This window comes from Eumetopias jubatus, unplaced genomic scaffold (genome assembly GCF_037043125.1).
Source record: "Eumetopias jubatus isolate StellerSeaLion01/CBP00866 unplaced genomic scaffold, mEumJub1_p1.0 scaffold_9, whole genome shotgun sequence".
Classification (NCBI taxonomy): Eukaryota; Metazoa; Chordata; class Mammalia; order Carnivora; family Otariidae; genus Eumetopias; species Eumetopias jubatus.
In genome coordinates this window covers 26,915,047-26,941,967 of record NW_028274815.1, presented here as the reverse complement: position 1 = coordinate 26,941,967, position 26,921 = coordinate 26,915,047, and the positions used below count along the sequence as shown (strand labels likewise).

At 38.9% G+C, this 26,921-nt stretch overlaps 1 protein-coding gene across 1 annotated transcript in view; it reads right to left on the bottom strand.

Moving 5' to 3' along the window:
* Window positions 1–26,921, bottom strand: part of TTC27 (tetratricopeptide repeat domain 27) — a 172,224-nt gene that overhangs the window by 135,070 nt on the left and 10,233 nt on the right. The window contains exons 5-8 of the mRNA XM_028117196.2: window positions 22,961–23,063; window positions 11,160–11,324; window positions 8,899–9,032; window positions 982–1,094 (exon numbers count right to left, since the gene is read on the bottom strand). Of these exons, the coding sequence (XP_027972997.1) occupies window positions 982–1,094; window positions 8,899–9,032; window positions 11,160–11,324; window positions 22,961–23,063 (515 nt within the window). The remainder of the gene's footprint in view (window positions 1–981; window positions 1,095–8,898; window positions 9,033–11,159; window positions 11,325–22,960; window positions 23,064–26,921) is intronic.

Below are 26,921 nucleotides of genomic sequence, written 5' to 3'. Positions count from 1 at the left end.
ATGAGGAACTATTCCAAGACTGACAGTAATTGGAGAGACAATGAAAACTAAAAGAAACACATATATTCTACCATGGGCCCTGTGCTACAAAGGAGATTACTGGGACAACTGGACACCTTGAATGGAATCTGAGTATTAAATGACAGGAGAGTATGAAAGTTAACTTCCTCATTTTGATAGCTGCATTGTGGCTATGTACAAAAAATTCCCTAGTTTGTTGGAAGCACACACTAAAGTATTCAGGGATGATACAGTATCATGTTAGAAAATTATTCCCAAAGTTCTCTGCAATGTCTTACCCTTGCAACTTTTTTTCCAATTTTGAAATCACTTTAAAGTTGAAAAAAATAAAAATAAAAGGAAAAACTGTTTCCAACACACATAACGTTCGACAGTATTAAGAAGTAATTCTATCCTGGGGCGCCTGGGTGGCTCAGGTGGTTAAGCGTCTGCCTGTGGCTCAGGTCATGATCGCCAGGTCCTGGGATCGAGCCCCACATCGGGCTTCCTGCTCAGCGGGGGCGTCTGCTTCTCCCTCTCCCACTCCCCCTGCCTCTCCCCGCTGCTCATGCTCTCTCTCTTAAATGAATAAATAAAATCTTAAAAAATAATAATAATAATAATTCTATCCTTTGGAATGTAAATATCCTCAAAGGTCAAAATAATCATTCTCAGCTCTCCTAAATATTTTATTAAAAGTTTATTCCTAGCTAAGGCTAACCAAAGAAATTTTGCTTATGAAGGAAAGAGAAGGTGAAGTTATACTAACTCAAAGGAGATACCTGAGATTCCTAATCTCTAACCCTTTACTTAGTTGCCCAGCGGAGAGCACTGGTAGTTTAGTGGTAATCAGATGCCCCACTATTCTTGATCCTTGTAAGCATTATAAGATTCCCTATTCATCCAGAACTTGGGACACCTCCTGGAATAAAGTTTTCCTCAACACAACAAAACCAATATGCAAGTGAGTAACTGACTTACCAGATTCCAAGGACAACAGCAAGCTCTTCAGCACACAGGTCAGGCATCTGAAACTGCTCACAATCTGCTAACTTTATCTCGTTTAGAACAGTATCATCACTGAGCTCAAGATTCTGGTGCAAAACAAAAGAAAATATTAAGACCAAAAATTAAATCTGATTCATTCAACACACTGTATGCAACTGATTACTAAGGAGGGATAATTCACCTTTTTGTTAAAAATTATACAATGTCTACATATGGTCAATAGGCTGTTTCTTGTGGAACACATATTTGGGGATAGTTTGCTGTGTAGAACCGGAGGACATGGCATCTATACCTCAGGAATGCACTGGCAATATCAATAATAGGGAAAAACAGCTATCATTCAGGGAGCCCAGGAGCAAAAGCCCCTCTGCTGATGCATCAGGATTTAAAATCAAGTCTTTCTACTCTGCTCTAAATTCTCATCTGAAATATCAACTCCCAACTCTGTTTCTCAACAGGACCTAGAATAGCCAAAACAATTTGGAAAAGAATAAAATCTGAGGACTTAGGGGACTTGATAGAGTACCTGATTTCAAGAAATACTCCAAAGCCAAGACAGCGTGCTACGGGCATGAAGACAGATATACAGATGAATGGAACAGAGTAGAGTCTGGAATTTTAGACCCACACATGTCCACTGATTTTTAACAAAGGAAAGTCTTTTCAAGAAATGATGGTAGAACAACTGGATAGCCATTTGGAAAAAAATGACCCTTCACCCTTATCTCATACCACACACAAAAATTACATCAAAATAGATCACAGACCTTAATCTAGAAGCTAATACTAAAAAACTTCCAGAAGAAATCACAGGAGAAAAGTTTTGCAACTCTGGGCTAAACAGGCAGTCCTTAATTAGGACACAAAACACCTAAACCATCAAGTGAGAAAAAACTTACTAAATTGAACTTCATCAAATAAAAACTTCTGTTCTTTGAAAACATTGTTAAGAAAATGAAAAGCCAAGCTACAAACTCAAGAGATTATGTTCATAAAACAAATATCTGAAAAGGGACTTGTATTCAGAATACAGAGAACTCTTACGACTCAAAAAGAAGATAAACAACCCAATATAAAAGTGGAAAATGGATTTGTTCAGGTACTTCATTTAAAAAGATATACAAATGGCTAATAAGCACACAAAAAGATCCTTGACAACAGTAGTCAGTAGGAAATACTAGTTAAAGGACTGACAAATACTAAATGTTGACAAGGATCTACAATAATTAGAACTTTGACATACTGCTGGCAGAAATTTAACATGATTTACAAACCACAGAAAATATTTTGCCAATCTCTTATAATAATAAAGATAAATTTACTACCGGAGCTATCAATTCTACTCTAAGTGGTTACCATGAGAAATAACACGTCCACACAAAGACACATATATTAATGTTCATTACCATTTTATCTGTAGTAGCCCAAAACCAGAAACAAGTCAAATGACTGTCAATAAACAAATAAAAGAAAAATTATACTATATCCACCCAATGGAATTCTAATCAGCAAAAAACGGACTATTACCACATGTAACTACATAGGTAAATCTCAAAACATCATGCTGAACAAAAGAGGCCAGATACAAAAAAGTACATATAAAATTCTAGAAAAGGCAAACTATCTGTACTCAAAGAAAATAGATCCATGATGGTTCAGAGCCAGTACGTTGGGGGATTAACTGCAAATGGGCATGATGGAACTTTCTAGGGTAATGAAACATACATGGACTGTAATGGTTGCATAGATAGATATGTATATGTCAAGTGTCATCAAACTGAATGGGTTTAATCTCATCAATTAAAATGGGTCAATTTTTCTGTATATAAACTCTATTTCAAAAAAATTTATTTTTAGGGTTGCCTGGATAGCTCAGTCTGTTAAGCATCTGATTCTTGACTTCAGTTCAGGTCGTGATCTCAAGGTCATGGGGCTGTGCCCTTCAATCCCGAGCAGACTCTGTGTTCAACGCAGAGTCTGCTTGGGATTATCTTTCTCCCTCTTCCTCTGCCCCTCCCCCTGCTCATGTGCTCTCCCTCTCTCTCTCAAAAAATAAATAAATCTTTTAAAAAAATGATTTGGGGCACCCGGGTGGCTCAGTCAGTTAAGTGTCCAACTATTGATTTCAGCTCAGGTCATGATCTCCATGTCGTTGAGATCGAGCCCCACATCAGGCTCCACACTCAGCAAACAGTCTGCTTGAGATTCTTTCCCTCTTCCTTCACCCCCTGCCGCACTCTCACTCATGCTCTCAAACAAATCTTTTTAAAAATACCAAGCATTTACAACTGGCACTCACATACACTGATGGTTGGAATGTAAAATAGCACAACCACGTTGGAAAACAGTTTAGCAATTTCTCATTAAGTTAGAAACACACTGGGGCACATGGGTGGCTCAGTCGGTTGAGCAACCAATTCCTGATTTCGGCTCAGGTCAGGATCTCAGGGTCTGCTTAAGATTCTCTCTCCCTCTCCCTCTGCCCCTCCCCCCACACATGTTCTCTCCCTCTCTCTCTCTCTCATTCTCTCTCTAGCATAGAAAAAAAAGAACACCTTTACCACACAATCCAACCATTCTAGTCCTAGGTATTTACCCAAGAGAATTAAAAACATATGTTCACACAAAGACGTACACACAAATGTTTCAAGGAGCTTCATTCATAATAACCAAAAATTAGAAACAGCTCAACTGTCCACCAACAGGTAAGTGGATAAACACACTGTCCACTGATGGACCTAAGTGTGCATGCATGGATGAGTGGATTAAGAAGATATGGTACATATAATGGAATATTATTCAGCCATAAAAAAAAAAACAAACAAACCAGGAAATCCTACCATGGGTGACAACTTGGATGGACCTTGAAGGTATTATGCTAACTGAAATAAGTCAGAGAAAGAACATACTGCATGATCTCACTTGTATGTGGAATCTAAAAAAAAAAATCAAACTTGTAGAAAAAGAGATCAGACTCGTGGTTACCGGGGGCAGAGGGAACCGGAGGAAGGTGGTCCAAAGGTACACACAAGACGCATAAGCATTGGAGATGTGATGTATAATGTGAGTGCAGCTAACACCGCTGTGTGACCAACAGCAAAGTTGTTAAGAGGGGAGACCCTAAGAGTTCTCATCACAAGAAAAAAAAAATTTTCCCCTTTTTTCTGTTTTTCTTTTCTTTTTATCTATATGAGAAGATGGATGTTAGCTGAGCCTATTGTGGTAAACTTTTTACAATATATGCAAATCAAACCATTATGCTGTATGCCTTAAATTTATACAGTGACATATGTCAATTATTTCTCAATAAAACTGGAAAAAAAGAATTATTATAACTTAAAAAAACATAATGCTAAGTGAAAGAAACCAGACACAAGAGAGTCATACTGTATGATTCCATTTATTTGAAATTCTAGAAAAAGCAGCTCTAATCTGGGACAGAAAGCAGACCAGTGAGAGGGAAAGTGACTGACTATGAAGGAGTATAAGTGACTTTCTGGTGCAATGGAAATGATTCTATTTTTATTATGGTGGTGGTCATTCCATAGGTCTATTTTTCGAAATTCAAACTGTACATTTAAAATAAAATAGGCACAACTTTAATTTAAAATTTTTTCTAGTTCAATAAAAGTAGCCAAAACTGGGAGCTAAATGGACCAGAAGGCTGGAAACTGCCTCTGGCTAAGGGGTCAACCTCTTAACTAGTAAGCAGTAAATCTGCCCAAAACACAGCCCAGAGGAACAGCTTTCCTTGTCCATCCTCAAATTCTCCCTAACTGTAGGCCGAGCTCTATCTACAGCCTTTTAAAAAAAGAGTACAGCACCCCCCCCACCCCAAGAAATTGCTGACGGGAGGAACACAGAACCTTAGGCTTCCGCTCAGAATCCGTTGAAAAAGTGGCTCTTCCTCCCGAACGAGCCCCTTCAAAGGCAGGGCAGGCGGGTGCAGAGCGCACCCTGGTGGCCATCGTTTTCAACACAGGCCTTTCATAATTTAAAAACTAGAACTACCTATGTAATAGCCCCACTTAAAATAAAAAGGTAAACTTTTAAAAATGATTTAACTGAATACATCAAAAATACTATTCTTGTAATATGTGTCAACAGAAATTTATTAATTAGATATTATACACTCTTTTCTTCATAGTCTATGAAATCTGATGTGCCTTTTACACTTCAGCACATCTAAAATTGGACCAACCAACTTCCCAGTGATTAACAATCACACGTGGTTGATGGCTACCATAGTGGACCATGTAGCTCTACAATATCCCAAAATTCTCGTCTTTTCACATCCTTAAGGGAATGCACCAACCTACTTATTAATACACAATGTTTTCTTTTGGTTTTTTGCTTGTTTTTTGGTGTTTTTTTAAAGACTTCTTTTTAAAGATTCATTTATTTGAGAGACAGAGAATGCATGTACAAGTGGGGGGAGGGGTAGAGGGAAAGAATCTTCAAGCAAACTCCCCACGGAGCACAGAGCCAGACTCAGGGCTCCATCTCACGACCCTGAGATCATGACCCGAGCCGAAACCAAAAGTCGGACATTTAACTGACTGAGCCACCCAGGCAACCTTAAAGATTTTATTTTTAAGTAATCTCCACACCCAATATGGGACGCAAACTTACAACCGTGAGATCAAGAGTCATGTGCTCTTGAGCCAGCGAGGCGCCCCTAATACACAATGTTTAATAACACATCCGTACGATAGCTTTACAAATCTCATCTGATCCTTTAACAAAGTGTGATGTGGGAAAAACAAATGAGGAAACTAAGAATACCATAACTGTCCCAGATTCTCACCCTAGGCTAGACAGTAAGGACGGGACAGAGACCCAAGTCTCCTGCCATCCCAGGATCCCTCCCCTCCACCACCAAAGACCTGAGATATGTCAGTGTTGGCAGCATGGCATTATTTATTTGCCAGACACAAGCAAGTCATCAAAACAGCTTTGATCTTCATTCAAAATTCCCTATGTTCCTATTCTGCTCTTTTGAAATTAAAATGGGTCTGCCGCAGTACCTACTTACCTAACTGTTCTGCAAGTCCCAAATTTAAAATATTGTTCTACCTCAGTCCCACCTGGACCTCGTAACATTCTACTGAATCAAGAAGCTAGCACATAATTTATCTCCCATATGCAGGACACACACCATATTTAGCATTAAGGCATATTTCTCATTAGTGACGCTGATCATGTATGCATGTGTTTTTTGTGAATACACAATTGAACAACTAAGAACAAATTGTCCTTTTTTAAGACTTTTTTTTTTTGAGAGAGAGAGAGAGCATGAGCGGGGTTGGAGCAGAGAGAGAGAGAGAGGGACAAGCAGACTCCGCACCAAGCACGGAGCCGGATGTGGGACTCAATCCCACAACCTGAGATCAAGACCTGAGCTGAAATCAAGAGTCATCAGCTTAGCTGATGAGCCACCCAGGCATCTCAAGAACAGAGACTGTGTCTTTCATGTGCACATCAGGGTTGCTCCTAACTGTTGGCTTATTAAACCCTGATCTCCAATGGCTTAAGTCTATGTAATTCCCCATTAATAACATTAAAAATCTAAGAAGGTCTAAAGGGAAATACGTTCCTCACTGGCAATAAAGTTACTGTTTTCTCAATTCTAAGATATACATTTTCACACTGTAACATTTCTAATCAGGATATATTTTGTAATAACTAAAATTGGTATAATAGTGATCCTTTTTTTTCCCCCCAAGGATTGGTTATTAAAAAGACAGTGTACTTTAGGGACACCTGGGTGGCTCTGTCAGTTAAGCATCTCCCTTCAGCTCAGGTCATGGTCCTTGGGTCCCGGGATTGAGCCTCACGTTGGGCTCCCTGCTCAGTGGGGAGCCTGCTTCTCCTTCTCCCTCTTCCTCTGCTGCTCTCTCACCTTCTTTCTCTCTCTCAAATAAATAAAATCTTAAAAAAAAAAGATAGTGTATTTTATAATTTAATAGTGCCTTTGATATAAGGAAACAGGATATGTAACTAATTAAATAAGCAACTGTCTTCTGCTCATAAGTATAAAGCAGTTTCTATCTAATCAATACCTACATCATATAATTTTTACCTTTTACCTCTAAGTAGTAATTAAGATGATCTGAATGTATTTTACTTCAAATATGAAAGATTCAATAAATTCTACATTAAATTGTGTATCATCTTTTTACATTCCTCATAATAGTCATCATATCCTATTTATCATCCCAGGAGACAATTTTCTTTTCTTTTTTTTTTTTAAGATTTTACTTATTTATCTGACAGAGAAAGAGAGAGCATAAGCAGGGAGAGCAGCAGGCAGAAGGAAAGGGAGAAGCAGGCTCCCCGCTGAGCAGGGAGCCCGATGTGGGGCTCGATCCCAGGACCCTGGGATCATGACCTGAGCCGAAGGCAGACGCTTAACCAACTGAGCCACCCAGGCGCCCCTGAGACAATTTTCAGTAAGAGAACTCTATATAAAAAAACAATAAACAATGGATTACTGAATTGAATGTGTGGACTGCAGAATGGAATCTCTTTTCACTGATGCTTATGCGATGGCCTAAAAATCAGCTTTATGGCAGTTAATCTAAGACTTAGGGAGGGGCTTGGGTTACATCAAAAGGCTTAGGAAAAAAAAGGGGGATCTAAAGAGGAAAGGCCATACACGTAAGGAGGGAAGAGAGGTCTGAGGCAGGTAACAGCACCGTGTTCCCTGACCAGCATCAACACAGCAGTGGAAACGCACTTCACTACAGCTCAACCTGCATCAGGAAGTACAGACAGCACCCTGTGTAGTCTTATCCCTGAGTTTCTACATCCCTCCCTCCCTTCCTTCCTTCCTTCCTTCCTTCTCCTTAGAATCAACAGCGGTTCCTCCCTGAAGTTATCTCAAAAGCAAACAAGAGAGGGCTTGGAACAAGCCCAGCAGTGTGCAATAGCTCATCAAAGGCTTTCCCTGGGACTCCTGACTGCTGTCACTCTTTGTTCCCAGCCCTAGTCCCTCCTCTGGGCACTATTTTCAATGCAGAATAGAATTTTAATGTTCAGTGTACCCAGGGTAAATTTGTTTATAGGCTCTGGAATGAAGGGTAGGGCTTCAAAGACAGTAACATCAGGCAAAGGACAACCAAAAGTGTTGGCTTGGAATCTCCGCAGTAAGAAAATATAAATGCTAATGACCTCTATGGAAGCAGATGGAAAGGCATTTAAGTAGGTAAACTGACAAAGAGCCATAAATTTAAGCTACAAGAAGAGAATGCATTGGGCTGGCTAAGTTGGTAGAATATGTGACTCTTGATCTCAGGGTTATAAGTGCGAGCCCCCATTGGGTGTAGAGACTACTTAAGAATAAAATCTTCAAAAAAACAAAAACAAAAACAAAGAGAATGCATTAGCCAAGTCAAGAAAAACAATAAGGCAGCAATCAGCCCAATAATGACAGTAACAAAGGATCAGAACACTGGTAAAAAGAAATTCTTATCATCTGTTCATATATTTTGAAGAAGCCTAAGAAATTTCAAGTCTCTTAATATTCAAAAATATCCACAGAAGGCAAAAGTTAAGGCAACAAATACAGTAGCAGCTAGAAAAATTAGGCTCTACCCAGTCTGTCTTTTAAATTTTTTCAAGGAACAGTAATACATAACTGACTGCATTACTAATTCATATTACTGAAGTCTAAAAGAAAAACGACATTTTATCTCTATTTAAGGGTAAAAAAGGCTTAAACACACGTTGGTTTGCTTGGGTATTTTCTAAAACCCCCAGCTACCATGAAAAAGCTCGAGAAGGAACAAAATGAAGCCTCTTACCAAAACATTCAGTGTTTCTATAAAACTCACCTACTGAACCTGTTAGATTTGGATGGTAATTTAAATAACTTACAATCCTACTCACCTTGGTTAAATGTTCCTGAGGAGTAGGTGCTGGACTGAATTCACAATGTGAAAAGGCATCCCCTTCCTTTCTTACATCTAGAATAAGCTGTGCCACATAATTTTCCTGGAACCGTGTCCTTTTCCCCAAAGCACCTGAAAAAAACATATTAAATTGTACTTAATGATTTGTCAATCAGATCTACTGTACAATCATGAAAAGTAATATTTTCAGAGTACTTTAAAATCTGTAAAGGTGTTTATCCATTTCACATAAAAAAAAAAAAAGACCTGCGACTCGGTGATTATCTTAAAACTACTTATAAAATTATAAAGCCAGGGGCAGAAAATAAAAAATAAAAATAAATATAAAATTATAAAGCCAGTAAGCTATGGGGGCAGAACTCAAACCCAAGATTTATGCTACTAGATTACAGATACTCACTTTTGCATCAAACTACCTCCTTCCCCAAAAATTTTCATAGGTAGAGGAAGTATCATCATCCTCATATAACAAATGAAAAAACAGAGGTTCCGAGGTGTAGTTACTTGGTTAAGATCACGGCGACTTTCAGTCTCAGAGCCAGAGCTTAAAGCCAGGGTATCCAGGTTCTAAATCCCACTGTCTTTGTATTATTCTATCTGGCTTCATTTAACACCAACATTTTTTCCATTTTGTATCTGAAATAACTTGCTACAGAATAGCTTTAATAGAAGCAACAGTTCTAATATCCACTCTCTGGCAAGCATCAGATTACAAAGACCCTTGATTGTAAAGACCAGTCTAAGAAGTCTGGATTTTATCCTGCAATGAGTCTGGATCTAAATTATACATCAACCTTTTAAACACGCTACACAAAAACAGCTACTGAGATGGTCTAACACAGCTCACTTTTTTCTAGAAAGGCTACAGTTTAATGGAAAAAAATAGTAATCTGATTTTCATTTTATATTTGTGAGTACCACATTTGTATTTTTAAGTTCTTTGCTCTTAACTTGGAAAAAAATATGAAGAACTAGCTAGTAAATATACCAGCAGTTAAAGCTGACTATACAGAATACTGTGCCATTAGTTTTTAAATAGCCCAAAAAAAGTCCCCAAGGGCCAAACCATTTAAAAACATAATCTCTGAAGCTAACCTCACAAGTTATATTACATGCAACTATATTTTCAAATACAGACAAGACTCCAACTTATATATGGCGATTGTTCCAAAAGTTCTAAGCTGGATATTTAATAATTTTCCCCATACAAACAATGTAACAAAAGATGGCTAAGATCCCAGACCAGGCCCCAAAGTCATATTTAACCCATAATATACTTGAAATATTTTATTGACAAGACCAGCTGAATAGGAAGCACAGAATTTAGGGGGTAAGAATGGACCTTAGAGATAATCTAAACCAAATCCAGGAAGGACAAATAGGTTCAATCACTTCGACCTTCGCAGACACAGCCTGGAATGCTGAACTCAGGTTCAAGAGGTGTAACAAGTGGTGTGCTCGAACTGATAAGGTGGGACTTCATTAACATGATCAATACTGAATGGCAATGATATTGTAACACCCCAGGGATACAGCAAGACAGAAAGAGCGACCAAAGTTTCTTTTTTGTATTCAGAAGAAATACAGAGGTTTTTGGAGAAATTCTGTAACTTATCTGTTCATTCAACAAACGTCTGAGTGCCAACAATACATGAGCGTTCTAAGGCACTGAATCTAAAACAGTCGACAATTTCTGTTCTGAAGACAAAAAAAGCAGACGGAAGCCATAGGTGGGTATTTACAAGAAAGGGCAATGTAAAGACGCCACACCAAATGTGGGAGTCAGGAGGAACTTCAGGAAACTCACACCCATCAACAAATGGTCAAAAGTTCATTTGTGGGGGTGCCTGGCTGGCTCAGTCGGTAGAGTATGTGACTCTTGATCTCAGGGTCTTAAGTTCAAGTCCCACACTGGGTACAGAGCTTAATTTAAAAAAAAAAAGAAAAAGTTCATTTGTGTACTACCTGGCTGCCATATATATATATATATCACTAACATGTGCCTAACCAGACTGGAAAATAAAGGGGAATCTCCAGGAATAAAGAAAATATTTCATTTCAGACTTGTTCTAAAACTGTGGATTTTTTAAAATAAAATCTTTAAAACTGATTTTTACAAAGCAAAGAATAGAACAGAAAAAATCAAATGCAACCAAACAATATAGCCAAACATACAATGTCTATGTTACTTTTATCATAAAAATAAGTTAATCATCCACAAAAAGTAACAAGTCTTACCTGTCAAATCAATTTGTAATTTGCTGATGTCTTTAGCAATGTTGAACTGATCTTTTGCTTTTGTATATTCATAATAATATAAAAATATATATGCACACTCCAGATGGAATTGAATAGCCAAATACTGACCAGAAGCACCTACAAACAGATCCTCTAGTTTCATCACTGCAAGACATAAGATGAAACATTAAAAACTATGATGAAAATGAAAATCTATGATTAAGTAAAATGAGCAAATGAGTAAAATGTTGAGTCCACAGTACGTGAAGCATACATATTGCACAGTCCCTGCTCTTAAAAAATTTTAAATCTGGGGTGCCTGGGTGGCTCAGTTGGTTAAGCGACTGCCTTTGGCTCAGGTCACGGTCCTGGAGTCCTGGGATCGAGTCCTGCATCGGGCTCCCTGCTCGGCAGGGAGTCTACTTCTCCCTCTGACCTTCCTCCCTCTCATGCTCTCTCTCTACCATTCTCTCTCTCTCTCTCAGTAAATAAATAAAAATCTTTAAAAATTAAAAAAATAAAAAAATAAAAATAAAAAAATAAAAAATTTTAAATCTGGAAGATGAGGAACACAAGTACAATCACAGTTCACAGCCAGCATTTTCTGAGCACTCACATGTTCCAAGCAAAGAGCTAAGAACATTATATACATCCCTCCTTTACTACAATCCTAGGAAACACAATTCATAAACCTGCTCTAATTTTAGAGTGCTTGTTTTTTTTTAAATATTTTTAGTAGGCTTTTTTTTTAAGATTTTATTTATTTATTTGAGAGAGAGAGACACAGTGAGAGAGGGAACACAAGCAGGGGGAGTGGGAGAGGGAGAAGCAGGCTTCCCGCTGACCAGGGAGCCTGATGCGGGGCTCAATCCCAGGACCCTGAGATCATGACCTGAGCCGAAGGCAGACGCCTAACGACTGAGCCACCCAGGCACCCCTAGAGTGCTTAATTGTGCTATTAAAAAATATAGCAACACAAAGTGAAGATGCAAGGTACCAAATGAATCTACAAAGAGTTAAATACTACAGAAAATCTAATGGAGAGATCAGCTTAGGGTTTCCCTCATAAAGAATGCAGAAGTCCTCCCTTCAAAGGAGAGACACACATACAAAGATATATATGACCATATGAATATCAAATATAGAATGAATATTGGTTTAGCAGTCAGATTCTGATTTCTCTAAATACCTGAGCTGAAAAGACGGGAGGATAATAACCTGATAACACAGTGACTAAAATGAAATAACTCTCTAAATTAACTATATGTAATAAAGAGGTTAGTTGACACACACCAAGTTGCAGGGGACATCTACAGGTCACCTGGTCCATACCTCTACAATATCCCTGACAAACGATCCCTCACAAAATGCTTCCAGTAATGGGTTAGTCAGCATTTCACACAGCAGTCCACAAGAATTAACGCATAATGTGAAACTAATATAACACTGTAGACTAATTATACTTCAATTAAAAAAGAATTTTTAAAAATGTTAAAGAACTAATGCAAAAAAAATGAATAGGAAATGCACTCCAGTGTCCCAAGACGGGAGAATCCATTCTCTACCATTCAAGCTGAAAAGGAAGGGATATACACTGAATGCCCACTCGGCCTGGCACGAGGTATTTTACACATCATGTTATAATTCTCACAATGATGTCTTTGAGGTTGACACTATTCCTATTTGATTCATTAGAAACTTGAACTCAGCTTACCAACTAGTCCCCTCAGTTGTTAAGTGGCAAAGCCAGAATTTGAATCAATGCTTATTGGGAAAACGGGGGCAGGAGGGAGTTGGCAGAGGAAGAATACGTGCGTAGAGGTGCCATTACACAACCCAATCTCCTTCATCACCTAATTATCTGACAGAAATACTTACAGCAATGAAATAGATATCTTTTATTTTCTCCTGAACTGAAATTAAAATAAGTCTGAAAAAGAAAGTGTTTTTCTCGGGCACCTGTGTGGTTCAGTCAGTTAAGCATCCAACTCTTTATCGCAGCTCAGGTCTTGATCTCAGAGTCATGAGTTCAAGCCCCACGTTGGGCTCCATGCTGGGTGTGGAGCCTACTTAAAAAAAAAAAAAAAAAAGTGTTCTTCTATATACTGCCAGCCCTTTAAAGAGATTCTCTGGACTCAGAGTAAGTCAAGATGTACATGTCTTACTTCAAAAGACAGGTCTTTTTGAAGAACATGAACTTCTCACAATGAAACTCCTTCAGCAGATCTCCTCCACACAAACCAAACTCAAGAAAAGCTGGAACTGGTAATATTCAGTGCTCTTAGTGCTTTTAATTAACTTTCTTTCCCTTTGCCCATTACTCCTGAGTGTCTAGCCACTTTTCTCAGAAATATAGTAACCTTCTATCATGCTAGCACAGTTCACAAGTGACAGGATTCTTCTTAGCTGTCGATGACACTAAAGTAATCTTCCCAAAAGGTTCTGGATACAAACATATATCAAGGGATGTGAAACTTGGCCAAGGTTTTTTAAAATCTCTCAATAAACAAAGAAAGGCTGTTTTTGCATTTAAGTAGACGTCTGATGGATAGCTCATGTAAGCCTAGGGAAGGCTATCGAATTTAAACTATCCTAATAACACATAAATACGTCACATAGATGCCCAAAGCCAGTTCTCTGTATTATCTCCGCTCCTACCTACCTACCTATCTGTGTGTGTGTGTGTGTGTGTATTTGTATAATTGGCTTTGAGCTCGTACTTCTGCTTATTCTACATCTTATGTGTTCAGCGTCAAAAATTGTTAAATAGGAAGATAAATCCTGATTTTTTTTTAAGAATTAGTTTAATCTTTAAATTCTAACAGCATGTCAAATTACTTTTCCAATAAAAACACTTTTTAAAAGCTGGATTTAGGAGCACCTGGGTGGCTCAGTCAGTTAAGCATCTGACTCTTGGTTTCAGCTCAGGTCCTCATCTCAGGAGTGGGATCGAGCCCCACATTGGGCTCTGCGCTTGGTGCAGAATACGTGAGATTCTCTTTCCCTCTCCCTCTACCCCTCCCACTGATGCTCTCTCTCTCTCTCTCTCTTTCTCTGTCTCTGTCTCTAAAATAAATAAATAAATATTTTTTAAAAAAATCTGGATTTAAAATGTTTACTATATTCCACAGACCAGACAGGGCCCCAAGCACCCACTGAAACCCATGGCTACATCACAAGCCTGGTGAGCCTGCCAAGGGGAAGCCCTTTATTTTTTTTTTAAAGATTTTATTCATGGGGTGCTAGGGTGACTCAGTCAGTTAAGTGTCTACCTTTGGCTCAGATCATGATCCCAGGATCCTGGGATCCAGCCCTGGGTGGGGCTCCCTGCTCAGTGGGGAGTCTGTTTCTCCCTCTCCCCCCACTCATGCTCTTTCTCTTTCTCTCAAATAAATAAAAGCTTAAAAAAATAAAGATTTAATTCATTTATTTGAGAGAGTGTACACACATGCATGAGGGGGGATGGAGACAAGGGGGAGGGGAGGGACAAGCTGACTCCATGCTGAGCGTGGAACCCAAGGTGGGACTCAATCTCTCAACCCTGACCTGAGATCATTACCTGAGCCCAAACCAAGATTCCTACACTTAAGTGACTGAGCCACCCAGGCACCGCTAAAGGAAGCCCTTTAAGCTCCTAGGAATTTTAGATGCTGAAAACATTCCCTGTGCATGGGATTCGATATTATATGGTTCACCAGGATCTGCTGTGGCTGGCCTTGGGCATTTTTTGTTAACTAGTAAATTTAGAAGATCATGTGATGTTGGAGTAGGAGGATTAATATTGGTGACTTTAGGATTCTGACTCAATTGTAGGTATAATTATGCAAAGCTAAAAATCCAGGAAAGAATTGCCAGAGAAGGAATTAAAAATAAGATTTTATATGAAACTTGAAATGTAAGTATGTAAGTATGAAAGTACCCACGTTGATCCTGAAAGAAAACAAACCAAGGGCAACAGCAGCAACTGAGCAGAGTCTCAAGCACAGAAAACCCAAATACAATTCACTGGAGTCAGTGTGAACAAAGCCAAGGTCAATATATTAAATGCTGTAAGTACCCCAAGGTCTGTGTAAAAATAAATAAATAAATAAATAAATAAATAAATAAATAAATAAATAAATGTGTAAAATATTTTTATGTTAACAATTATGCTGAGAACAAAGGAATCCTCAGAGAACAAAAACTAAATGAAAACCGAACCTCAGGAATTAAGCATGTACTGACACCACATTCTGCCCTAAAGCTAACTACCAAAGCTTAAGGACCTGGGAATTTCATTTTTATGGCTGCAAGGAACACCAAAGACAAAAGATGAGGAGGCCTGGACCACCCAGAGTAGCCAATCTAGCAGAAGACTCCATTTGAAGCTGAAACTCAAAGAACTGTATCTTCACTGATGGTTAAAAGGAGCTAAGTCTGCCCTGCAGAAGAGGTCAGCAAGAAAAGTGGCACTAGGAAAAGGGGAAAAATGTATCCTACGAATTCATAATCATAAGCCAGCCTTCACAGATTTGTGACATCACGTCAAAACAGGAAAGTGCTAGCCAACTCCAATTCATTTCCTCTAAAAAACAAAAACAAAAACAAAACAAACAACTCCTTTCCTCCCTGATCGCCATACTTAAGTTGACTTCCTACTGCTGCACCTCCAATGGTCCTTCCTTCTCCTGCCTCTCCCCTTCTCAACGATTTCCCTCTATTCCATCCTTTGCCTTTTAATCAACATCTACTGGATTATGACAGATGCTTAGAATTGTGCTAGATCCTACAGCAAGGTTTAAGCCCTGATCTTCCCTAACGAGAGGATGGGAAGAAGACCTAGGAGGAGAAGACACATAATCATTATTCAACACACGGTTAATGTGATGTGAGATTGTGTGGTACTGACTGTAAGTACCAAAGAGGGAAAATCCGTAAAGCTGGGAGAGTTAAACAACCCTTTTCAGGAGGGCAGACCTTGAAAGACGGGTAGAAATTTGGCTCCAATTCACTTCTATTCCGTAAGGCTCACAAAAGAAGGGTCCACACGGCTCTTGTTCACTGCTGTATATGCACCACCTATCATAGCTGGTGCTCCATAAATACCCTAGGAGTGCACAAGTGCATAACCCTTTGATGGCTACCACCAAGACGAATATCTAACGTCCCGATGACCTAGCTCCTCATCACCTGACATACAGCCCACCCTCCCACTCTACTCCGGCCATTCAGAACTACCGGAATTCCCAAGCGCACAAAGATGTTTCAAGTCTCTGTGTCTCTCTTTGTACATGTGATATGCCCTTTCCAACTTCACCTAATAAATTCTTACTCATTCTTCATGAGGCACTTTGTGAAGCCTTCTCTGATCTCTCAGGTTTAGACTAACCACATCCTTTGCTTCACTCCTTCCTCGTTATGCCCTTTGTTTCTACTTGTATTTTTGCCCCTGCCTACCGCATTCATGGATATCCCTAGCACCTAGCGCAGTGACTGAAACACAGCAAGCATCCCAAAAACAATTTTTATTAAATATGAAATTGGATAGAAAATATAAAGTCAAAGATAAAACTGGAAATCATTCACAGCTTTCCTCATCAAAAAAAGTGACATGATGAAATTGGTATCTAGAAAAACCAATTCAGTACTGATGAAGGAGAAGGAACAAAGGCCAAGGAAGAGCCTACAAGTCAGGTACAACCCTTCAGATGTGAAGTGATAGTGACGGTAGCCTTAAGTAACTGGGGGGCTGGTCATATAGAAGGAAGGACAGATCGACCCAGTCACTGTCTGTTGCTCAACAGCAGTTCTGTCCAATGAAACTTTCTCTGATGATGCAAGTATTCTCTAGCTGCACCGTCCAAAATGGTAGCCGATAGCTACACATGGCCTCGGAGCACTTTGAATGTGGCTACTGAAACTAAGGAACTGAATTTATTTCATTTATCTTACTTTATTTAAATTTAAATAGTCACAGATAGCTAGTGGCTACTATATCAGGCAGCCCAGCTCTCCAGCTAGCAGTTGTAAGTGATGAAATCACAGCCTTTTTTAATTAATAAAAGGAAGGACTTTGCAGCAATTATGGATCCTAACAATGGAATGCACTCTCTCAAAGTAATTTCGGAAAGTGCCCAAGGAAAGAGGAAATAACTCTTCTGGATACAATCTTCCAATGGATTCCAGCATTAGGATGAGTGGAAAGCTGGCCTAAGAAGAATCACATTATTCTATACCTGGAAAGGATTCAACAATCATTTTACATGGAAAGAATCCTTGGTTTGGAAGTCAGATGAGTTGCCTAAGGTCACACAGGGAACCAGTGACAGAGTAGAAACTCAAAGCAGATCTTAAAACACCGTGTCCTGTTAATTGTCTTGACTGTGATCGTTTCAGAGGTGTATGCATATGCAAAACGTCATCAACTGCACACTTTAAAATATGATTAAATACTGTAGGTTAATTATACTTCAAAAAAGCTGTTAAAAAAAAAACAAACAAAACCATCTTAACATCCTCTGTCAACTCTTCAGTTCTATCTCACAGAGTTATTGTGAGAAATAAACTAGTTATTGTATTTAAAGACTTAGAACAGTGCTTGGTATGGAGCTAGCACTATAGAAACATTAACTGCATTATCACTATTAGATACTAGAATTCTGCCCTACTGACCAGTTGCAGAAATGTAACGGAAAGAAGAGGGGGCGGGATTGGAAGTTACAAACCCTAGATCATAGGTCTGGCTCTTGGCCAATCTGTCTCAGTTCTTTGTAAAATGAGTTAATTAGCCGAACAAAATAATCTCTAAAGGGTCTTTCCAAACTAAAGATTTTGGACATGGCCTAGGATAACAGTTGTAGGAATGGAAAAGGATGCATATGGGACCCTTAGGGAAGAACTGATAAGATTTAAGAACTGGCTAGATGGGGGCGCCTGGGTGGCTCAGTCGTTAAGCATCTGCCTTCGGCTCGGGTCAAGATCCCAGGGTCCTGGGATCGAGCTCCACATCGGGCTCCCTGCTCGGCGGGAGGCCTGCTTTCTCCCTCTCCCACTCCCCCTGCTTGTGTTCCCTCTCTCGCTGTGTCTCTCTCTGTCAAATAAATAAATAAAATCTTAAAAAAAAAAAAAAAAGAACTGGCTAGATACACAGTATGATGAAAAACAGTGAGTCAATGATGAACACACAATTTTGAGCTTTGGATGCCTCAAGGTTTAAAGAGAGGAACATGTCAACCCAGTAGACAAATATTTATTATTTTAACAAATCAGTAGGTTCTCCGTGGAAATGATTCATGACCTTCTGGATGCAAATGTCACCCAGTACATTTAAAATGTATGCTAAAACCAAAATCCCTTCTTATAAGATTATTTTCATGCTATGTTAAAGTGAAATCTCTATGGATAATTAAAATTAATCATATTCAGTATATTTAGTAACATTCATTCCAAAGTTATCAATTTAAAAAAAAAAAATCAGTGCACTCATCAGTCACCAAGAGACTACTCTCTCAATCAGCTCTTTTGATGTGGAAACAATCTAAGCCTAGAGTCACAGAGTTGCTTGTAGCTGTCACAGCAGAACTCTCAGACAAAGCATTTCGACCTGTTTTCTCTTAGACTTCTTCATAAGCTCATCGTCAAACACTACACTGCAATATTACATCTCATGCACTATATGGAATGCATTTTCAGTATTGGCTCCCACAATAAATGGCTGTGTGTGCACCTAAGCAGTCTTTTAGAGAATCGTGGTTTCACTGGTGTGACATCCAAAAGAGTGCCTCAATCACACTGAGGAGCATACTTTGCAAGACTCTAACTTACTCCTTTCATAGATGTGATCAGTCCAGCAAAGTTATGCGGACATTCTGATGGGTTCTATTCCATTACATTGTACTGATGTCACATTCCTGGACAAAAAGATAAAGATCACAGTTGTTCACGAAATCCTCACTTTTATTTCAAGGACTGAAAAAAATCCTGCCAACTTTTTCACGATCCTTCAAGGGCAACATTTCAAATATAATATCCTTCTCTGGACACTGAGCAGTATTTCAGTTATAACTGACTACTTGGTCAACATTTGAGTCAAATCCCAGAACCAAACATTTTTTTAAAATAAACTTGTTTATGAAATGTTGCAGTTTAAGACTATCTGCAGACCTACCTAAACATAGCCAAAAAGGACCAATTTATGACCAGATAAAATGAAAAATGTTGTCGATAAGCCTAGAACAGCAACATAAAAAATGCTTAGTTATAAGCAAAGCAAATGATATGCTGAAATATACTGCAGAAAAGAATCAAGACCACGTGGGGAATGAGTCACTTAAGAGTCATATTTTCCAGTCTTAGTTAACTCTTTCTGTTTGGAAACTTAATTTTACCCCATAGAATAGAATTCTCTCTAAAACACACCATATTGTTCTTCCCTTTTAAAATGGCATATAAGGAAGGGTATTTTTTTCAAATGTGACTTTCCCAATAGCAAATGCATCAAATCTGATTTCCTATAAAAAGAAAAAACAAGTCCCAGTGACATCTTGTTTTTTGTTCGCTTACCAATTTTCCATACAAGTATAACAAAGCATAGGAAACTGTATAATATCCTAAGCAGTACAATGTAATTACCTTTCTACAAAATCAAACCATGGGCTGAATAGCGATGTCATCTTATTCCAAATGCTTTCACTATCCTCTGGAAAAGGCAACTTTTTTCCCCATTACTATCAGTGATGTTCAAGTCATCCTTGACTTTTTTTTTTTTTTAAGATTTTATTCATTTGACAGAGAGAGACAGCGAGAGAGAGAGAGAACACAAGCAGGGTAAGCGGGAGAGGGAAAAGCAGGCTCCCCGCCGAGCAGGGAGCCCGATGTGGGGCTCGATCCCAGAACCCTGGGATCATGACCTGAGCCAAAGGCAGCCACTTAACCATCTGAGCCACCCAGGCGCCCCCAAGTCATCCTTGACTTTCAAAACTTTACCCAATTTCATGAACTAGAAACTCATCCCCACTCTTCTTCCTCCTTTGCACTAAGTTCATTTATGGAGCATCTCTCACATCATTTCAAAAATATGCAACGTCATGAATGGGGGAGACTCAGGCTACACAGGCTTCATTTTACTAAAGAGAAAGGACAACATGTCTGCTAAATGGGGCATCAGGTCTTCATTTACTCAAAGGTTCACTCTGTATTTCATTTTGAAGAGAACTCCACCCCTAGACAACACTATTAGGAGAGATTCAAAGTACATATGGCATCCAGGTAGGATCAATTTTGTCCTAACTGCTATAATATTCCACTTTTTGAAACACTCTTGTACAGAAATTAAGTCAGATGCAAGTTGTTACTACTGAGATGAAGGACAAATAGAGGAAATTCTAAAACTTCTTCCCTAAAAGTACATGTAGAAAGGCCTCAATAAACCTTAGCTGTTGTTATTCAACAAACATGTACTAAATACTTATTATTTTCTAGGCACTATGCTAAGCAGAAAGAGGTTAAAAAAAAAAAAACCCAGCTCACAAGGAACTCACAGTCTAAAGAATCTACAGTCTTAGTGAAAACAAAGATGGTGCAGTTGGCTAATTTTGCTCATAAAAATCTTTTATAACCCAAAAGCATTAAACGAAAGACTACTATTGTAGGAAAGAGGGATAGACGACTGTTTTTCAGTTCTGTTACTTAAGAAACATTATTGTATAGAAAAAAGTTAACTCCTTGTATGTAATAAAACAACTAACCTATCATATGTCAGGTTTAAATTCTGTAGCAGAATATGTGTGTGTGTGTGTGTGTGTGTGTGTGTGTGTGTGTGTGTGCAAAGTCTGATTTAACACCTTGCTAATTCCACAGTCTTGCATTACCTAAAATCCTAAAAGAATATAAATGGTCTAAGTCTTGGCAAAAAATAATGTAAATGAATCAATTACTATACTCATTGAATATTATTTTCTTTACTTTCCCTTTTTGAATCATGTACAGATTTTCATTTTATCTAAGATCAGCATATGCTTATGTATTTCTACCCTAGAACAAAAAAAAATTGAGAAATTAATTTCAACCAAATTACCTAGCTTAGTAGTATTTATTACTGCACAAACTAACGTCCTCTCTAGTGTGTCCTCTCTAGTGTACCCCGCCCAGCTTGTTACTACATAGATGTAACTTAAAGGAAACAGACTAAAGAAAGGTATGGGAGCTTCTTGCAGTTACGTATGTGCACATGTTGAGTTGTTTTAGGCCTTCGTGAATGTCTACTCCATCAAGTACAGATCACTGCTCCTCCACCCCGAGGGATGCAAACGACCCCTTCCCCCACGCATCCCCCTTTATCCCTGGGCGATACGTCCCAGGACCCCCAGTGGATGCACGAAACCACAGTAGTACCGAACCCTATATATACTACACTTTTTCTCTCTCTCAAAATACGTTATTGTACTGTGCTCAGCCTTCTTGTGATGATGTGAGATAAAATGCCCATGGGATGGGATGCAGTGCGGGAAATGACGCAGACATTGTGATGTAGCATGACGCTCCTAACGACCTTATGACAAGAGGTCAGAAGGCAGATTATCTGCCTCCAGACCACAGATGACTGCAGGTAATTAAACCATGGAAGTTCAAACCATGCATAAGGGGGAGCACTGAACACACACATGCACATGTATACATACTCACGCCATACATACTCTTGCTATGTGAAACAAGTATGAGCTTTGGAATCAGCCACACCCAACGTCAAACCCCTTCTCTGTAACTCTGAAGTTCGTTACCAAGTCCAAGTTTATCTGTGTTTAAGTGCTTCTTCACTACAAGGGAATCTGTTTTTGTTTTTGCTTTGCTTTGTTTTGCAACTTTTGCTAAGAATAATCATTCCAAAAGCCCAGGGAAACCAAGTGTCAAGGTACCCAAGATTTTCCTCTTTTCAAAATGCTTCCCTAGGAAATGTGAAGGGCAACTGTAACAAAGGCAGTGGGGGGCACTGACAGGGGTGTGTGGTTTATTCTTTCATTTACATTTTAGGTACTTTTGTGTATATATGTTACATATAATAAAAAAATAATATAAAATGTAAAAATGCCTCTCTACCTATTGTCATCCTTAGTAAAATGTATTTTCTGCCAAATGTTAAAAAAACCAAAGGCTTTCTTCATGTGCTTAACAGGATAGTGGATAAATAATTTTCTACTCTGCATGTAATTTGGCACAATTTACTCCAACTGGAGTCTGTTTCCTTCAAGGGTATATCTATGTAGTAACAAGCTAGGCCAGAATACACTAAGAGGATGTTAGTTTGTGCAGTAATAAATATTACTAAGCTAGGTAATTTAGTTGAAATTAATTTCTCAATTTTTTTTGTTCTAAGAGAGAAATACATAAACATGTTAATCTTAGATAACATGATTCAAAAAGGGAAAGTAAGGAAAGTTAAGGAATTTTTTTTTAAATAAAGTTTACATTTGTTTCCAAAGAGGCTTCCTAGATTAAAGAACAAAGAAAAACTAAACTACTTTTAAGCAATTGTGATAAAATCATGGTAACGTGCATAGAACAAATCATTTTCTAAATAGGCTATATAAATGATAATGATTACCTCTTTTAAAATTCAAAGGCAAAAAGAAATTCTATAATCTGACACGCCAATAATTTGTGATATTCCACACCCAGAAAAAAAGGGGAAAAAAAGAAACAACCTCAACCAGAAAGTTACTATTACCGATAAAAAAATAGTAATAATAAACTTTTAAAAAGGCCTGTCTCAGCTGAGAAATGAGCCTGGAGCTGCGAGCCTGCGTCAAACACAATCTGCTCCATACCTTCCTCGATACAGTCTCCAGCAAGAGCTGAGAGCTGCGGGGAGCGCTCCTCCAGTATCTGCTGGTGAACACTTGCACATCTCAAAGTCCACCACGGCAAGCTCTACGGAAAGAAAGTACCACGTAAGCTGAAAATAAAAGCCCCTCTAAAACACAATGTTCACATTAACTGAAATTAGTGTTTAGAATTTTTTTAACATCTGTGAAATTAAATGTACTCTTCAACAAACTTACCCATCCACTGCTGTGTCCTCAGTAATACCCAAATCCACTTCTCCCTCTTCCGCAATAACGCGTCTCCTCCATCCTCTCATAGCCTATATTTTTAGCCAATTGGGCTTCCTGATGCCATTTAGAACTTAGTATCTCCTTTAAAATGTCTGCTGTTGTCACCATCCTGTGTCCGCTGTGGCACCCCCTCAACGCCATAATCCACGCAGCCGTTCCCCCGGGGAGGCAGAGTGTGGGGGTAGGGGGGTGGGAGGCTAATTTTTTCCCTCCTCTGAAATTCTAGCATACTATTCGTACTACCTCCTTTGCAGATACATTCCGCTGCATTCATGGAGGTCATCCCTAGCTTTCGGTGTTGTCCACTATCTACCCAATAAGACAAGAAGTCATGTCCTGCTCATCTCTATATCTTCCTCAAAGCAATATATTTTGCACAAATTAGACTGTAAAAATTACCTTAGTTTCAAATATTTTCCAAAACTAAGACAATCCCTTCCACATCCTTGTGAAACCCTCCCATGAAGCCTTCTCCCAAGAGGGTGGCACACATTGATCTCTCACTTCTCTGAACTTCTACACTGTTCCTAGAAGTTAGCAGCACATTGGACAGCTCTTGTGTTTCAAGAGTTTAACTCCACCTGGCCCAAACATTTCTGAGGACAGAGACTGCATTTCATACACTGTCTTGACTAATGCACAGGCAGAGAACACAGTAGGTTTTTCTCTATTGTCTGGTGTTGTTCTTACTTGATCACAATTAAAAAAAAGGAGGGGAGGGCTCCTGGGTGGCTCAGTCAGTTAAGCGTCAGGTTATGGTCCCAGGGTCCTGGGATCAAGCCATCAGATTCCTTGCTCAGCACGGAGCTGCTTCTCCCTCTCCTTCTGCCTACCACTCCCCCTGCTTGTGCTCTCTCTCTCTCTCTCTCTCTAATAAATAAAATCTTTAAGAAAATAAATAAAATAAAATAAAATAAAATAAAATAAAATAAAATAAAATAAAATAAAAAGCCTGATCCTGGGACACCTGGATGGCTCAGTCAGTTAAGCATCCAACTCTTGGTTTCAGCTCAGGTCACAATCTCAGGGTTGTGAGATGGAGCCCCACATTGGGCTCCAAGCTCAGTGCAGAGTCTGCTTGAGAATCTCTCTCTCCCTTTCTCTCTGCTCTTCTTCCCGCTCACCTGAGCACTCTCTCCCTCTCTAAATAAAAATAAATAAAATCTTTAAAAAAAAAACACTAGATCCTTATTAAAAAAAAAAAAACTAACAAAAAAAGAGCAACAAGCCCACACAGAAGCATATACAGTGAAGAGCAAGTCTCTCTTCTGCTGCCTCAGTGCCATTCTCCTCCCCCAGAAAAATCTGTAACTCCTGCCAGCAACAAGTGACTCAGGTTTGGCAGCAAACCCTTTCCTTTTCTAGACATGGGAATTTAGACAGAGCCAATCAAAGAGATTGCCCTTTAAAGAAAACATACATCAGGGGCGCCTGGGTGGCTCAGCCAATTAAGCATCTGACTCTTGGTTTTGGCTCAGGTCACGATCTCAGGGTCGTGGGATGGAGCCCCGAGTCAGGCCCCCCACTCAGTGGGGAGTCTGCTTCCTCCCTCTCTGCCCCTCCCCCTACTTGTGCACTCTCTCAAATAAATAAATCGTTAAAAAGAAAAAGAAAACATATAGCCTCAGATGCTGAACCTTTAAACATCAGATCTATACATTACCTCTTAAGCCAAAATATTTATCCTAGGGGGAGGAGGAGTATGAAAAACATAGAAAAAGCATAGCCTGTTTTTCTATTGGAAATAAAAGTGCCCTTTTCTATTTGCCAAGAACGGCTGAACAGAAAACCTGAGGCATTAATAAAAAAGAAACTTGAAGCCTTGCTCTAGTTTCTAGATCCTGTCTCCTGATTTTAGCACTTATTACAGAATGTTCTTTTTTTTTTTAAGATTTTATTTATTTATTCATGAGAGACACACACAGAGAGAGAGAGAGAGAGAGAGAGAGAGGCAGAGGGAGAAGCAGGCTCCCAAGGAGCAGGGAGCCCGATGCGGGACTCGATCCCAGGACTCTGGGATCATGACCTGAGCCGAAGGCAGACGCTTAACCATCTGAGCCACCCAGGCGCCCTACAGAATGTTCTGATTGGAAAGCTACACTAGTCAATAACCTCCTAGACGTCAGGAAGCATAAGTGTACTAAAAAGGCACCCAAAAAAATTTTGCCAGCTTATTCCATTTTTTCAAAGATTTTATTTTATTTTTTTATTATCTTGTTAATCACCATACATTACATCATTAGTTTGTGATGTAGTGTTCCATGATTCATTGTTTGCGTATAACACCCAGTGCTCCATGCAGAACGTGCCCTCATTAATACCCATCACCAGGCTAACCCATCCCCCCACCCCCCTAAAGATTTTATTTTTAAGTAATCTCTACACCCAACGTGGGGCTTAAACTCACAACCCCGAGATCCAGAGTTGTGTGATTTACCAATTGAGCCAGCTAGGCACCCTCCATTTTTAAAATAATTATAAATAAGGAAACTGATATTCCAAAGAAATTAACTAGCATAACGTCACACAGCTATTAAGCGGCTGAGCCAGACAAACTCTGGTCTGATTCCAAAGCCAAGACTCTTTTTACTCAACATTTACATCTTACTAATACTAATCTATATACCACAGATTAAAGGATTAGGGGAAAATCACCTTCTTTTACAGTTCCCCAAAAATATCATAATGAACAACTTGATACATTGCTTACAAGTAAGCCTATTCAAAGCTAACTTAAAAAGGTAAAATTAACTTGGATAGGTAGAGGACACTTCTTTCATTTTATCCTCACTTACCAAAGAAGTCATTTTTATATCAATATTTAGAAAATGACATATTAAAGATCCAAAGAAAAAAGAACTTTAGTGATTTCACTGAAAGGCAAGATTTCAACACAAAGTGATCTTTGTGTGGTGACGTGTAAAAGAAAACAGGGTTGTAAGCCCAGGTGAGAAGTTGTTTAGTATCCGCCAAGCAATACAAGTACTTTGTCTCTCCAACCCTACCATATGACATCCACAACCAGCAGTTCACATACCTACTGGTTCTCCTAAGTTGACACCACAGATATCTTTTATTTTTTTAAAATGCTTAACAGAGCGCCTGGGTGGCTCAGTCTGTTAAGTATCCAACTTTTGATTTCGGCTCAGGTCATATCAGGGTCACAGGCTCTGTGCCCAGAGCAGAGTCTGCTTGTGCCTCTCCCTCTGCCCTGCTTGAGTGCACTCTATCTCTAAAATAAATAAATAAAATCTTTAAAAAATAATGCTTAACATAATTGCTGATGAAAGTTTTCCACCAACAAAATTTAAAACTGTCTCACTCACTTATTAATGACTCTAGTCTCATAGAAAGAAAATGCCACTTGGGCAGCCCTATGCCTTGGTGGTACTTGCTTTACAGCCAAGTACTACTCATCCTGTAACACAGCATTACACTCAGATCAACTCTGGAAAAATTTTTTAATTCAAGCTAACATGGCTAAAAAATCAAAAATAAGGCTTTCTGTCTACTCTGACATATTGAAACCCTTCTAATAAAACTGATGCCAATCCCTCTGGCTTTCATGACAATAAAAGAGGCAAACTTGCATTCTTGCCTTTTGTCTAAACTGAAATACTTGGGAAAATAAGCCCTTACACAGTAGAGACCAAGTCTACATTCTGACAGTTGA